Here is a 15,584-nt window from a genome sequence, read left to right as displayed (position 1 = left end):
ATATTCAATTTCTTGTAATAAGCTATAAAGAAAAAGAAACTAAATATATGTGTGTGTGTGTGTGTGTGTGTGTGTGTGTGTGTGTATAACTGAATCACTTTGCTGTATACCTGAAACTAACATTGTAAATCAACTACATGTCACTAAAAAATAAAGTTAAAAAAAAATTAGGTATGGATGAGAAATCATAAAACACTTAAGAAAAAAATTTTAAAAAACATAAAAGCACATCACACTCAGATTGCATCAAGTGTCTTTAAATGCTCAATCTAATGGAAGAAAATAAAACCGAAAATCCTAGCTGATGCATTATGCTGTCTAAAAAAACCCCAAAACAAAAAGGTGCTGTTGTTCTTCAATCAGCTGACCTCTGACAAACTTATATTCAAAGACTCTGATACATGTATACTTATATATATGTTTATGTGTAAAACAAAATGTTTAGAGTATATAAATTATTTTTATGACTTCCTTTTCTGACATTTTGATTAACTGACCAACAAACAATGGTTGTAATCGCACTGGCCAAGAGGGCTTTTCTATAATATATAAAACTTTTAAAAAGTTTTTAAATTACTCAAAACACACCACACCAAAAAACTATGAATATATAATTCCAGAAGTAATTAAAGTGTCTAATAAATATACGAAAAAATGTGTAATACTGATGAGGGATCTTAATACTAGTTGATACAATCTTCCTAGAAAGTAATGTGGCAATATGTATGCCTTATAAAGTTCATACACTTTCACCAGTAATTCCACTTCTCGGAGTCTCTGATGAAAAAATAAGATATCTAAACAAAGATTTATGTCCAAGGGTAATCACTACAGCATTATTTATTATAATAAAAACTTATAAACAATTCAAAAGTCTAATAGAGGAAACTGTATATTGTTTATGGATTAGAGTGCATTATTATTCAGTTATTAAAGTTCTTTTTGTCTAGAGAATAGTCTCTAAGAATTTAACAATATGTTAAATTTAGAAAGAGCACTACCACTTCACACCCATTAGGATGGCTATTATCAAAAACAACAAAAAAAAAGCAAGTGTTGATGAGGATGTGGAGAAATTGGAACACTTGTGCATTGTTGGTGGAAATGCAAAATGATGTACCTGCTATGGAAAACAGTAAGGTGGTTCCTCAAAAAATTAAAAATAGAATGACCAATGTTAAAATAGTAAAAAAAAAAAAAAAAATAGAATGACCATATGATCCAGCAATTCCACTTTTGGAAATATACCCAAAAGAATTTAAATCAGGATCTCAAAGAGATATTGGTACACCCATCTTCATAGTAGCATTATTCACAATAGCCAAAAGGCTGAAGCAACCCTAATGTCCAACATATAAATGGATAAACCAAACGTGGTATATACATACAATGCAATACTACTCAGCCTCATAAAGGAAGGAAACTCTGACACATGCTATCACATGGATGAACCTTGAGGCTAAGTGAAATAAGGCAGACACAAAAGAGACAAATAGTGTACAATTACACTTATATGATGTACCTAGAGTAGTCAAATACATCAAGTCAAATATAGTAGAATCGTGGCTGCCAGGGGCTATGGAGTTGTTTAATTGGCTACAGAATTTCAGTTCTGTAAGATGAAAAGAGTTCTGGAGATGAGCTGTAAAATAATGTGAATGTACTTAGTGCTGAACTATACACTAAAAATGGTTAAGATGGTAAGTTTTATATTAATGTATATCTTTCCACAATTTTTAAAAGTACATTTTTAAATTTAACTGCAATTAAAAACCTAATATAGTCCTTAAGTTAAAAAATGGAACTCTGAATAAGGCTAAATTAAAAATACCACGGACAGACCACATATTTGTCTTAGAGTTTTCTAACCGCCAACTTATAAAGAATCAACTATAGAATTATACTGTTCATAAAATTAAAAAACAATTATTCAAGAGGGGCATCAATGAGACAAACTGCTCTTGAGCAAACCTGTCTGATTGTTTTGGGGAGATCTTTAGGATAATCTTCTACTTATTGCCTGTGATCACCTAGCACCTCCATGAAATGATTTTTCACCAGAGTGGATGGCTTAATAGAATATGAGAATTATGCCAGGTATGTCATGATGGGTGCTGCTTATAAGTAGCAGCTTACACTTCAATAGAAAGGGATTAATTTATAAACTATTAATTTAAAGCTCCTTGTTGAATGTGTTTTTTCTCTTAAATATTCCTGAAGATTCTCTGTCAAATATCCTTCTGTGTTTTAAAAAATAATGCTCACCTATTTTCTGTTTATAATCAAAGATTAGGCAAAAACTTATTGTTCAGTATCTCAAATAAGGTTAAAGGAAACTGATAGATGTTACCTCTTCATCCCTGAAGAAAAGATGAAAAGAAAACGCTCCTTCCTACACCTTTTCTGGAACACCACTTTCCACCCCTCTACATGCTCTGGCAAACAAACAAACAAAAAACCAAATCCAAACAGGAAGAGTCACGTTTGCAAGACTTGATTATACTTTATGGGCTCCTCTGTTGCACATGCCCACAGCCAAATGGAAGCCTCACTTCCTGGATTTAAGAGACAAACCTATGTGTGTGCATGCTTGTACAGACAGACAGATACACACCAAACTGTCAACAGGTCCATGTTCTCTAAACCATGCATTCTCAACAGGAATAACGTTGCTCCTGTCGCAATGAAAATGGTTCTCAGTGGCAAGAGGGGGAATGTGAAAAACACCTTCGCTATTACAATGGTCTGTGGCCCTCCAACGGGTCATAGTACATAAGGAAACATACAGCATATGTGTAGTATTAAAATTTCATGGGTGAGTGTGATTAGGAGGAAAAAATCTTAAAAAGGTTCCTTAGGGGATAATAATGAAAAAAAAGGTTGAGAAATATTGCTTTAAAGCAAAGTTCCCCAACCAGTATGCAGAAATTAAAGACATGGGTTACAGGTATCGTGTAACCTGCAGTGCTGAGTGTTGTGATCCTCTCAGGCCTCTGAGGATGCAGTCAGGGCCTGCAGAGGGGGTGGTCTGGAGCGTCTTCCTCTTTATTCGGGTGCGCCTCCAAATATCATCTGCTGTGGGTGCTATTATGTGAAAAAGGTCGGAGACACTGAGTTACTACTGCAGAGATGTATTACTTTTACAGTAAGTAACAATTTTTAAGAAAACACTTTTTATTTAAATGTTGTTTTCAATCTCTTCTTAGGTCTAGCGTAATAGGCAGTCAAGAATCCAAAGTTCTATTCAGAATATGCTCTAAAAATGTCAACTGTCTAGTTGAGAGCTCTTTTAAAAGAATTTACCTGGCCCACTGAACCTATTGAGGGACAGTGGTCATTTTTTGTATCATGTCATTTAACACTGGGAACAAAACCAGGAGCGTTATCACTTAAGAAGTGACAAATGTCAGGAGTAGTCACAGTGGCCATTTATAAACCAAATATGAGGGAGTAAAAAACACATACACGAGGGAGATAGGAGGCCCAGAGAGAACAGAACAGATGCACAGAGATGACATGAGGGAGACCAGGAGGTCCATGAAAGCAAAGTCCCTCATTTTTTAATGTGGTCCCAGCTCCAATGTCCTTCGTGCCCAACAGTACTGATTTTCCTCTTTGTTTTAAGTCAACTTAAGTAGATCTGTGCTCCTTGCACTGTAATATAAGTCTAGTGCTCTTTGAGCCCTAACTTCCATAAATTATAATACAAGTCTAAAAAATTGTAAGTATAACCTGGCAGGAATCTGGCTTAGATGTTAAAAAAAAACTAACACTAGCATGCCTAGGTCAGAACATAGGACTTCTTGGAATCTTCCTTCTAACTATTTCTGTAAAGAAGATCAAGGTAAAGTGGCTCGCTTTATAAAATTATTTCAAATTAGTTAAAAGTATAAATATCTTAAAAAATAATTTTAGAGTGCTTGGTCTGTAGACTCTCTTCCTAAAAATAATTAAGTGCCAGACTAGTTGTTTGTAAAATAAAAAGAGAAGAAGAAGAAGAACTGTAGAGAAAAACCTATAGTAGAAATTCAGTGCATCCAACCTTTACAACTGTAGAGAAAAAAACATGAAGCAATGCTTTTCTGATGAGAAATAAAATAACACAGTGCACCAGACGAAAAGAGTTTTGGAGGTGGATGGTGGTGATGGTAGCACATTATGAATGTATTTAATACAACTGAACTATACACTTAAAAACAATAAGGATGGTATATTTTATGTTATGTATATTTTATATTCATAAAAATTAGAAAAAAAAATAGCACAATGTCGTCTAACCTACTAGATTAATTTTATGTATCCTGCAAAGTAATTTCAGCCACCTGCAGGAATATAAGCATGCATTCCCAACTCCAGCCACCCCCCCAATCCTGCCAGTACCTTGAACATCTCGTCCTAAAACTTCCACATAGTTCTGATCTTTTAAGACTTCCTGGTCGTCTTCCTCCAAACCATATTCTGGCTTCTTTACTATTTTTTTTGTGTTGACCAAAAGCTGGGCTCGCTCCTTTTTAATTTTAGCTCCTATAAGAATATCAAAAGAATTAGAACATGACAGGTATAAATTCTTTCTAATCACTACATTTAAATAAGTAAACTGTACTATGATGTTATCATTACTTAAAAGCTGGAAAAAAATTCAGTGTTTTGTCTTTGATTCAAGTACAGACCTCTCTTCCAGTTTATATAAGTTAAAAAAAAACCTTGAAAGTGTGTATTTTGGGGGGTCAAAATAACTATACGTTTTAATTACAATGGGTAGTTATCACTTACCATTACTAAGGAACATTTCATATTAGATGAGGTTTTATTATTTCTAATTTTCAATAAAGTTTCAATGGAATAAACTAAAAAGTAAAGTAGTTTTTATTTGCAGTCCTACTAGATCAAACATTCTGTTATATTTTCAAAATGAAAAGTTAAACTATTTTAAAAAGTGAAATGATACATAACCATTGTATAAGCATCTCTTCAATTGTATAATCACACAGTACCTCCTTCTCTATCAAGAATGTGGTTAAGAACATCATCATCTCCCACAAACTGAACCTCCAGCATCTTTTCTTCCTTTGATTCCAGCTTACTCATCATTGCCAACCTAAACAAAAGCAATAAAGCACTCAAAAGTGATGAAAATTCATAACAACAGCCAAATAAACATTCATATAATGAATATATGTATTTGTATAACATTTTTAAGTCTTTTAAGTATGAAAAATATATTATGTATTATTATATTAAATACTGTGTTTTTGATAATAAGCAACTCAATTCTTTATCTGAAAAATGGAAGAGAGGAAGAAGTGTCTGAGATAGGAAAAAGCCAAACCCAATCAAGGTAACTAAAATGTAATGACAGGAAAACAACTCTTCCTGTAAAGAAAGCTCTAACCAATCTACAGAATAACATAACCTGAAAGGGGAGGTTAATACATGACAGTTTAGAAAAGGGACAGCCAAACAAAGAATAATAGTTCGGTGGATTTTATTATCTGTTCACTAGAAAGATAGTCCACTGGGGGAAGTCTGTGTACTTCACTGGTGTACCAAGCCTGGACCAAATAATTCTCAGGCACCCTCCTTTACTATTGAATTGCATGCTTACCAAACAACTTTACAGTTATGAATATGGCTTTCTAGGCATCCTGGTAACTAAACAATAAGCATAAATTTTTGCAATACTTTATAGTTAGTTCTTCAGTGAACAATTTTCAGAGTTTGGCAAGCAAAACTTTGATCAACTCTGGCTACTCTGACAAAAATTTAGTTTCAGAACTTATAATGCTAATGGCCTGAAATGAATGAATGATTCCAACTAGCTGCCAGCTAATCAGTGAACCCCAAAAAAGAATTTTTGTCTCCTCTCTCACTTATAAATCCTATTCATGCCTTTTCTCCTGGCAAGAGGATCTACTGAGTCCCGCATGAATCTGTTGTTTTGCATGCAGATTACTTACTAAATGTTGCTAAGTTTTCTTTTGTAACTAGCCCACTTAAATGCTTTGTCTCAGTTTTCATTTACCTTTAAAGGTACTACACATTCTGCAGCTGGAAAATTCAGGTCGGGCCACCTATAAATGGAAAAAGAACTCAGTCAGATCAGCTAATGGGAAAATGAAAGCAACCAGAGAAGTTTATGAATTTTAACAAACAAGATGTATAGACAAAGGCAGTTCTTACAAAGCTAAAGTTGTTACGATGGCAAGGAAACAGCAAAACGACCACTGCCATTTTGGCCGGGAAGCCTTAGAGACTGAGATCTAAACTGTGAGGGGGCAGGTGGGTGGAGGGAGGAGGTCGAAATTTGAGCACTCACTATGTGCTGGACACCATTTTGAATATTCTATATGTATTCTTATTCAATCCTCAGAACAATTCTATTAGGTTTATATATAAAGGTATTACTTCATCTATAATTTGTATGACCATTGCCAGTAGAACATGTACTTTGGGGCGAACTTTGCAGTCATGATACTGCTGCTTATTATAGGGAATTTGAGTGTACTAGAGAAAAAATTTAATGCATCTATGTGACATTTATATAAAATTAAGAGACACAATTTCTTTCTACCTGTATAAAAGAAAAGGTTTTTTTGAGGGGCTGTTTGTCAAGCTCTGTGTTAGGCACTTCTACATACACCAGATCAATAAATCCTCAGATTCTCTGAGGTAGTTAAAAATGTATGTAATTTCCCCAATTTACAGATGAGTAAATTGAGGTTATATATTTTAAATTACCCAAATTCACACAATTAGAAAGTGTGTTAGGGCTGAAATCCAAGTCTGACTAATTCCAAAGAAACTGATCATTCTTTTAAATGACACACTTCTCCTCTATTAAATACAAATCTGCTATCCTAAATGCTTGTCTTGACCTCTGGAAACTATTCATAACCTGTTTAGTCATTTTCCCACACGGCAGTTCAAATATCCGAGGACTTCCATGGTTCCCCTATTTTTCCACTTCATTAGGTTAAACATCACTAGAACACCAAGCATGCCTTTAAGAGCAGCATAATCTATATTATTTAAAATTATATACTGCTGTGCTCTGCAAGAATTGAAGCAGTGACAATAAGCAAATGCAATAAAACAAATGATAAACTATAAATACTAAAGGGAATCTGGATCAGGGAAAATGTAAAGGCAGAAAATTATATAAAGAATTTTGGCTCTGAGCTTCCTGGTAATCTATAGGAGTAAAGGTCAGTTATATAAGTCTTATTAGCAAAAGCTTAGTAGTTCCTTCAGGGGCAAAAAAAAAAATTTTTTTTTCAAGGAAAATTTACAAACAAATAGTCTAGACAACTGAATACTGTCCTAGGCAATTTCCCTGTGGTATTTTACATAAGAATTGCCTTACTGCTTGGACAGAGGCAGCCTTTGTCTTGTTTGTAGCCGACTGCACTTATATGTAATTTCCTTTTCTAGATTTTTAAGGCATCTTATTATACAGTACAGAATCACCAAATTGAAGAAATTTCTACAAAGACCTTGAAAGAAAACTTTCCTTCGTTCTTCTCCAACAATTCCTGAAAACAAAAACAAAAAACCCCCACTAACATCACACAATTAAATGGAAATATTTAATGACCATTTACTGTTCAAGGCACTGCCTTGGGTGCTTAATTTTAAGTGGACTCCTTTCAGGGAGTTAACAAGGTAATACAGCAGTACAAAATGAGTGTTAACAGCAGACACTGTCCTTTGAGAGCAAATAAAGGATTTGCTAAAATTTTAAAAAACATAATCCTTAAAAAAAAAAAAAAAGAAAAGAAGGTTGTATAGATTAGTGGTTATGCACCAATCTGAATATCAGATAAACCTTGGTTCTGATCTTAATTCCACATACATACACACAGCTGTGTGACTTCGGACAAAGTTGTGACGACTGAGATCACGTGCTACCTATGAAGATGCTAATTAGGCTCTCTATTATGGGTATTTTCACTTTACACTTCAACTTAACCATGCTGATCTCTTATACACCTCTATATCCCACCAATTTTATCCAATGAGATAAAATTCATATTTTATGATGAGAAGAATTTAAACATAAAATTTTTCTTTGCCTATTTGGGCCTCCTCCCTCCCCTTTAGTGTGTATTGCACATCTACATTAACCAGACCTCCTTAGGAGATAACATTCCTTCTTAATCTTGGGGGGCCACCATGACCCTTGACCCACGACTCGCTTTGTAATGTGTAGATGTGGATTGTGTAAACTGTCGATAATACATCATTTAATGTACTGTCCACAGTCTTAAAAACATGTAACTGTGCTTTGACCTCTAACAGATGGAACAATCTTCAGAGTTTTCTAAGAGGCTGTTCCCAGGTGGTAATCCTGTTTGGCACAAAACTTTCCATTTCTTTCAACTGATCGACTACTGATTAATTTTCCTTGACACAACTAACAGCAAAAGTGCTAAACAAATGTTGAATAAATGATGTCCATTTCACGTGCAGTGCTACTACACAAAGGTGTGGGGCCGTGCTATTTTTCTTCAGATTGCAATTTAATTAGGGAAAAGTGTAATGGTTCTATCAGGATTTCACTTGTAAAACGAAAAGTAATGCATAAACATCCTTTTAACTTAAAAAGCTCCGTCAAACGAGCCTCGTTTATCAATATTTTACAATCAAGCACTGTCCCAAGGTGACTGTTCAGTTAGGAGGATTCATTTGGTACTTCCAGGCTGGGATGACATTAAAAGGTTCTCGCTCCAGTGGCAGCCAGTTCTGGGACAAGATCTCTCCTTCTTGGCCCTCACTGTACCTGCTCCTCTCCCAGGATACTTTACTACTTTCGTTACGGATTTTTACAGATCTCTCTCTGCAAGCACAAGGCTTCTAAGGCCAGAAAACATGTATGCTGGTAACAGACATCCCTTGCACAGAAGACCCATCACTGCTGGACAGACGAACGGTCTTTAAAGAGGGAGCCTGTCACCCCAACAAGTATTTACAGACTTCGGTCTGAGCCTCGCGCAACTGACTAGTTGGCTGCGCTCCGCCAGCTGGGGGTCCTCAGGCCGGCCGGGCTGGGGACAGCCTGAGGAGGGCAGAGATGGAGGTGCGGCGTCCCTGCCCCGAGTGCCGAGGCGAAGGCCGGGAACTGGGTTCCCCTAGACTCACCTCGCAAGCCCCAGCTAAGCAGGAGGAGGCAGGCTGCCCCGCCGCCCCACCACGCACCGCCAGGTCTCCGCCAGGCGCGCCTACTGGACTCCACTCCGCTGAATGGTCGGCGCTGGGAAAGCGGCTTCGCCCCAGCAGGGAAAGCCAGATTCTTGTAGACAGTGCGGGAGCAGGGTCGCAGGGTCGCAGGGTCGCAGGGTCGCAGGGTCGCAAGGTCGAGCAGGGGAGCCCCGGAGGCCGGCGGGGGGATGGGAGGCCTGCCTGCAGCACACCGAATCTCCCGCCCTGCTCCGGGGGCGGAGCCCTGGGGAGCCAATAGGAAGTGGAGTCGGCCGAAAGCGACGGTTCTGCGGACCAATGGGCGCCAGCCTATTGGCTCCGCCCACCAAAACCCGAGGAAAACGAATCCCTAAGCTCTGGGTTCTGGGGCTTGCCTTTTCTCTTTCCGTTTCCGGGGAAGGGAGAAGGAAGTGTTGGTTACACCTGAGGAAACTTGAGGAGTTGTAGCGGGCTGAGCCGTCTCCCTGTGTTTAGGCAATCTTAAAAGTGCTCACTGGTTTCTTTGGATGTCTTCTTTTGAGGGAAAAGGATAGTGGGGATGAATTTGCGTTTATTTATTTATTTATTTTTAAACTTTTCCTCATTTGGTGTGAAAGTTAGCATCTCAAGAAGAGGAGAAATGCTGTCTGTTAAGAAAATTAGGGTCTGGGCACTGAATATGGAAGTGGGATCAGGCTGCTAATAGGATGAAGAAATGGGTAAAATAGAAGAAAAGAAATGAACTTGCTGGGGTAACAGTATTTCCCACCCATGTGGCAACGTTACTCTATTGAGTGAGCTAAACACTATCTCTGCCCTCAGAGTAGGTTCTATAGGGAAAGATACTGAACAGACAATATTGAGAAAATGCTACGATTTGGGAAGTCCAGTGTTTATTGAGCCATGTGGCAGGAGTATCTAATTAAAGGACAGAAGGATTCAGGAACAATTTCCTTGGAGGAAGAGATATTTATACTAAAACTTGAAGACTGAGTAGATTTAAGCCAGGCAAAGAGGAGGGGTAAAATTTTCCAGGTGGAAAGCCCAAATCAATATAGCAGATGCACAAAGGGACAAGAGGCAGGTGCCAAAGTTTGATCTGTTCTTAAGAAGGGCTAGTTTGGCCCTTCTGGCACTAGTCATAATGGTATTGAAAGATCAGTCTGGATAAAAGAGGTAAGGAAGGAAGAGATGAAATCATACCATTTTGGAAGCTGTTTAGGAAATCCAGTTGAGAAATGGGAATGATAGTAGCCTGGATACCTCAATATTTCATTTTGGTTAGCAGGATTTAAGAAAACAAAAGAGAAAGGTAAATGTCTCTACATTAGAAATAAATAATTTGGGGGGGGGTGGTGAGTTGAGAGAAGAGGAAAGAGAACACAGCCAACAGTTAACAATGAAGTACTTGAACAAATCTTAAAAACTTGAAGATCTAGGAATATTGACTATTCAACTAATATGTTCTTCATGTTTCTGTGGTGTAGACTCTCTTCCATCTCCCCTGCAAATCTTAAAGTCTTCTACAGACTTAGAGGACTTGGTGTGAGTGGTGGTTTGTTTTTAGGGTGTATGTGTGGAAAATGGAGAGAAGGAACTGAGTCTTCCTTTCAGATTGATACTAGGATAGATAAAAAACAAAGAGCTGTACCATTCAGAATGGAGAACCAGAATTCAGGGGTGGCCGAAAGTTGAAGACAGAGGTGACTATAAAATGGCAACTCCCCCATGGATTCACAGACATTTTGGGTAGAACATTAGACTTTTCCATAGAGAAAGAGAGGACCAGGTTGATTTTACATACATCTTAAGGGGGCAGAGATGCCAGCAGCTAAATTGGGTTATAGTTTGAAATTAAGGGCCTGGCTTTAAAAGTCTCTAATATAATCTCTCAAACATGGTGAATTGAACACTGTCTTGAAATGCCACTAAAGAGTCACAAAAGTTTTTTTTAGTATAAACATACACACAAAAGAACAGGAGAGGAGGTGAGATGAGTTAACAAAATTTTGGAAGATGTGTGGTGATCAGGCAAACAGAGTAAGATGAAAGTCAGGCTAGCAAAGGGATTCTAAGAAGAAGCCTATTCCAGTCACGGAACTCAGGTTAGTCTCAGGAATTAGTCTACAGGAACCTCTGAGATCAGAAGAGCAGGATGGGACTGAGAACTGGAGGAGTGGTCAAAGTCTGAAACAAGGAACAATTAGATCCTAGATCTCTTGTCCTACTTGGTGGAAGAGCAGTTTACAAGGTGAACCAGAGAGTCCAGACTCAACAGGGTAAGAATCAGAAGTCATACTGAAACGGGGGGGGGGGGGTGAAACTAGACAGATTATGTGGAAAACAAAGAATCTTCTCTTGTTTGGCTCCCAGAACACTGGCAACTAGTCATATATCCCTTGGCCTTTAAATTTAAATACCTCCTCTTCGGACTGACTAATCAGAAGATGAGGAGGCCCCAACTGAAAAAGCCAGTTCATCTGTTGATCCACACTGAAACCTACTAGCGGATAAGCCTTGCCCTGCAAGCAGAGTTTCCAATCAGTTTTGGCTGCACCAAACTCATGATAAAGCCTAAACTGTGAAAGAGACAAAACAAATAGAACAAGAGCAAACAGACAATGTAGAATCCAGAAGAAAATTTACTCAGAACTGTAATTAAAAATACCTCAGAGACCAAGATTTTATATCTGTAAAAGAAGGAACATAAAAAGGAATATGGGTCATCAAATTTAGATTTTTAAAGAAAAAAAATTAAAGTTTTAATTTTTAAACAGCAGACTGCAGTATCAAGATATGAGCTGCACATTTTTCTTCACCAATGATCTCATTTGTCAGCACAACAAATCAGAATGTCTTGTGGACAAGTTAAAAGATATTTGCATTTGTTCCTAAATTTGGGAAACTCAGTTAACTTTTATTTTTATTGCCAGTTTCATGAAAAGCTTTATATTGATACTTTTGCTGTTTGAAAAGATCCGTTTTATCTCTAGGTACTTTTCTTTGAACAGTTCAGTTTATTCAGTGAACTCTGAGCGCCTACCTGTACCAGAGACATAGTGCCCAGGTATGCTCCTTACCCTTAAAGAACTAAGTATCTAGGAAACAATCACATAATTTCAATACTGAGGTGTTAAGTGCAAAGGTAAAATTTACCAAGGAACTACTAGGACAAATACCATTTAGCTTAGGCCGACGGGTAAGTGAGTAAGGGGGCCAGGTAGCAGAGGAAAGGCCAAGCCAACGTCCAATGGTAGAGATTGAAGGTGGAGAAGAATTTCAGGAAGAGTATGGTAATACAAACTGGATGTGGTATTACAAAGCAGTTTGGTGTTACTTAAAACTTTAAGTGTAAGTAAGAATGATAGGAAATGGGATGGGAGAAGTAAATCCCAGGCCAAGGAACACAGAATTTATGCTCTGTGATGGAACCATTGAATAATTGTAACCTGGGGACTGATTGGTGTTTTATATCAATCACTAAAGGAAGATAAATTTGAGAGGAGCTAGGGGTCTAGTTAGGAGACTATCAAAGCAGTCTAGGTATGAAGACATGAGTTTGAGCTGTAGTAGTAAAAGTTGAGAGAAAATGATGGATTTGCTGGAGGCGGGCAGAAAGATAAAGTCCACAAGATTTGGAGACCGGTTATAGATGTAAGGGAGAGGGAAGGAATAATTCCCAGGTTTCTGGTTTGGTTGCCTGGATATCAATTCCTGATTGTGCTGTGAATGAGAGATTACAAATAGAGGGAAGGGGTAGAAGAATTGAGTTTATCTTGGGGCATCTTGATTTTGAAGTGCCTGAAGGACATTCAAACATCCTGCAAACAGCTGGATATGAGTTTGAAATTCATTTAAGAGGTCAAGGCCTAGAGATGGAGGTCTACAGGTCATCATCATAGAGATTAAAGTCAAAGGTGGAAGATTAAGAATTTCCCAGAGATGTTGAGTACAGTAAGAAATTGAGATACCTCATCTTCTGAGGCAGACAGCAAGGAGATGAGGGTAGTTCTAGACATAGCTGTTTTTTAAAGTGGTAGGGAAGAAGAGGAAATTAAGAATGTTCTAGCTTGATCGTCTCCATTTTAATGGAAGAAGCAAGAGTTGAGGCTGCTGGGAAAGTGATACTTAAAGTGATAGAGTTTTGGAACAGAAACTGATGGGACTAGAAAGAGGGCAGGACAAGAAGGACAAGGACCTCAAAGTACTGGGGGCTTAAGTTTGGCCCAAAGAAGTTGTATTGATGTTCAATGGTCTGAGTAAGGGAATGGAGAAGGCAAATTGCAGCACTGATATAGATGAATCTATTCTTTTTTTTATATTTATGGAATGGATTACTATCTTATATCATCAGTTACTGTTTTATCTGTTTCTCTAGGAAAACATTCTTGAGTCAGTGGTTCTGGATGGAAGAAGGAAAGTTTAGGTATTAATGCCAAGGATTGTTACAGGATTAAAGAGAGTTTTCAATAATAATTGCACATAAGAATTACATGGGGAGCTTTTAAAACTATTGATGCCAGATTCCAAATCCCAGAGAATCTGAATGTGGCCTATTCATCAGAATTAAAAAAAAAAAAATTCCCAGATGATTTTAAACGTGCAGCTAGGGTTGAGAACCACTGAGCTAAAGAGAATGAAAACTGGCAATAAAATTTTTGTCAGATATGAAATGACCTAGATGCTATTCATTAAACGTAACATTAAACATAACTTGATAAGGCTAGGATAGGTCTAGAATGTCAGTAGCAGATGCCTCCGCAAATAATTTCTACCCAGAGATTTTTAAAGATATCAGTTTAATTTCAATCATGCTGAGGAAAGAAAGTGATTACTTCTCTCTGAGGATCTAGGAATAAAAGAGAATTTGGTAGTCAGAACTTATTTTATCTCCAGGATTTTCTTGTACCAGGGATGATGCCGCCGTCATAAATCACACACAAATTAGCAGTGAAAGATTTGGCAGAGTAAGCCCTAAAAAATGTACATATAGTAATTCAAACTCTGGGGAACTAGCTGTAGAATATACTCTTCAATTCGGAAAGTTTTACAGTGTGCATAAAGCCGTTATTTTTAACAGTTAATAATAAATGTCTATAGAGTTCTTAAAATTCTGTGGTTATTTTACTCTGAAGAAATAGGGATATCGCATGTTTGGGGAATTCTCTACTGAATATTGGAGAGAATAAAAAAATTTTTTTTGAATGTAATACTGTTTTTTAAATTATACAATGATTCAGAATTTAAGTTTGTACTGGCCAACATGACCTGGCCATAAAAATGTTTTCATTCCTAATGTGTATTAAACATTGTTCCCTAACATAGTGTCAAAAGTGATGGGCCTGTCAAGTGAATTTTAGAATTCAGTACCACCCCTTGCTGACGTACAATCGAACAAAACTAGGGCTGTTACCACAGATTATATCCATCCTATTTGGATTATGACCCAGAGCCAGATTTAGATCTTCAGGGCCCTAAACACAAAAGATTTTATTTCTACCCTCTCTCATATAGTTTAAAATAACATTAAATCATAAAATAATTGCAAGTCCAACAAAGTACTGATCTTCCCCAGCCATCTGGCTGCTTTTTTCCAGGGTGGTTGGGAGGAAGGAACTAAAATATTTTTAAGTTTTATATTTTGGGAGCCTCCTCTACTTTATTGTAGTTTAAACCAGCTTTTCTCAACTGAGGTTCCCTCTCATATGAACCAAAGAAAGGCTTTTCTTATTTCTCCAGAGAATGGAACATAATTAAGGATAGAACCATTGTATACACGTAGGAGAGAAGTTAATTTGCAACTATGGATACCTAGGGTATTACAGCTTGATTCTTCCATGGATTTAGCTTGCCTATTAAATCTAGCTCTACCGAGATCCAATCTCCCCTTCCCTCCCATCTCCTACAGGGGCCTTGGCCTCGTGGGGTTAGGGCAAGTATACTAATCGCTGAGAACAATCAGCATTGTATGAAGCAGTTCTTATCATGGTTAAGTGCACGAGTCCATGAGCCTGAGTGTCTGGGTTCAACCCCAGCTCTCTGACCCTGGACAGATGGACTTTGATTTTCTTATAAAGGAAGAATAATAGTACTTATCAGACACTTGTATTAACCGAGTATTCAATTGCAGCATTTTCTTTTAAGTGTTTAGAATGGTGCCTGGCACATCCTAACACTGAATAAATGTTAGTTGTTATTGTTTAATTCATCATTGGACCGTAAAATACTGTGACCTGAACCAGAGTTGTATGTGTGGGGAGGGATAATGCCTCCACTGTCTTATTAATATTCACTATTTTATTATGGTAACTTAAAGTGACTTTCCCCTTTGTACTTTCTCTGTATTTTTAAGGTTTTCAAAATGAGCAAGTACTACATTTTCAATAAAAGGAAAATGTTGAAATTGT

General features: G+C 37.3%; 1 protein-coding gene across 1 annotated transcript in view; it reads right to left on the bottom strand.

Annotated features, from left to right (window-relative positions):
• ORC2 (origin recognition complex subunit 2) overlaps positions 1-9,551 on the bottom strand; it is a 37,373-nt gene extending 27,822 nt beyond the window's left edge. Inside the window, exons 1-4 of the mRNA XM_010991966.3 lie at positions 9,139-9,551; positions 6,023-6,071; positions 4,995-5,098; positions 4,381-4,524 (exon numbers count right to left, since the gene is read on the bottom strand). Of these exons, the coding sequence (XP_010990268.1) occupies positions 4,381-4,524; positions 4,995-5,091 (241 nt within the window). The 5' untranslated portion in view covers positions 5,092-5,098; positions 6,023-6,071; positions 9,139-9,551. The remainder of the gene's footprint in view (positions 1-4,380; positions 4,525-4,994; positions 5,099-6,022; positions 6,072-9,138) is intronic.
• Positions 9,552-15,584: the final 6,033 nt, after the last annotated feature.

The sequence above is a fragment of the Camelus dromedarius genome, chromosome 4 (assembly GCF_036321535.1).
Source record: "Camelus dromedarius isolate mCamDro1 chromosome 4, mCamDro1.pat, whole genome shotgun sequence".
Taxonomy (NCBI): domain Eukaryota; kingdom Metazoa; phylum Chordata; class Mammalia; order Artiodactyla; family Camelidae; genus Camelus; species Camelus dromedarius.
Note: the sequence above shows the minus strand (reverse complement) of the source record. Positions and strands in the feature narration are given on the sequence as shown.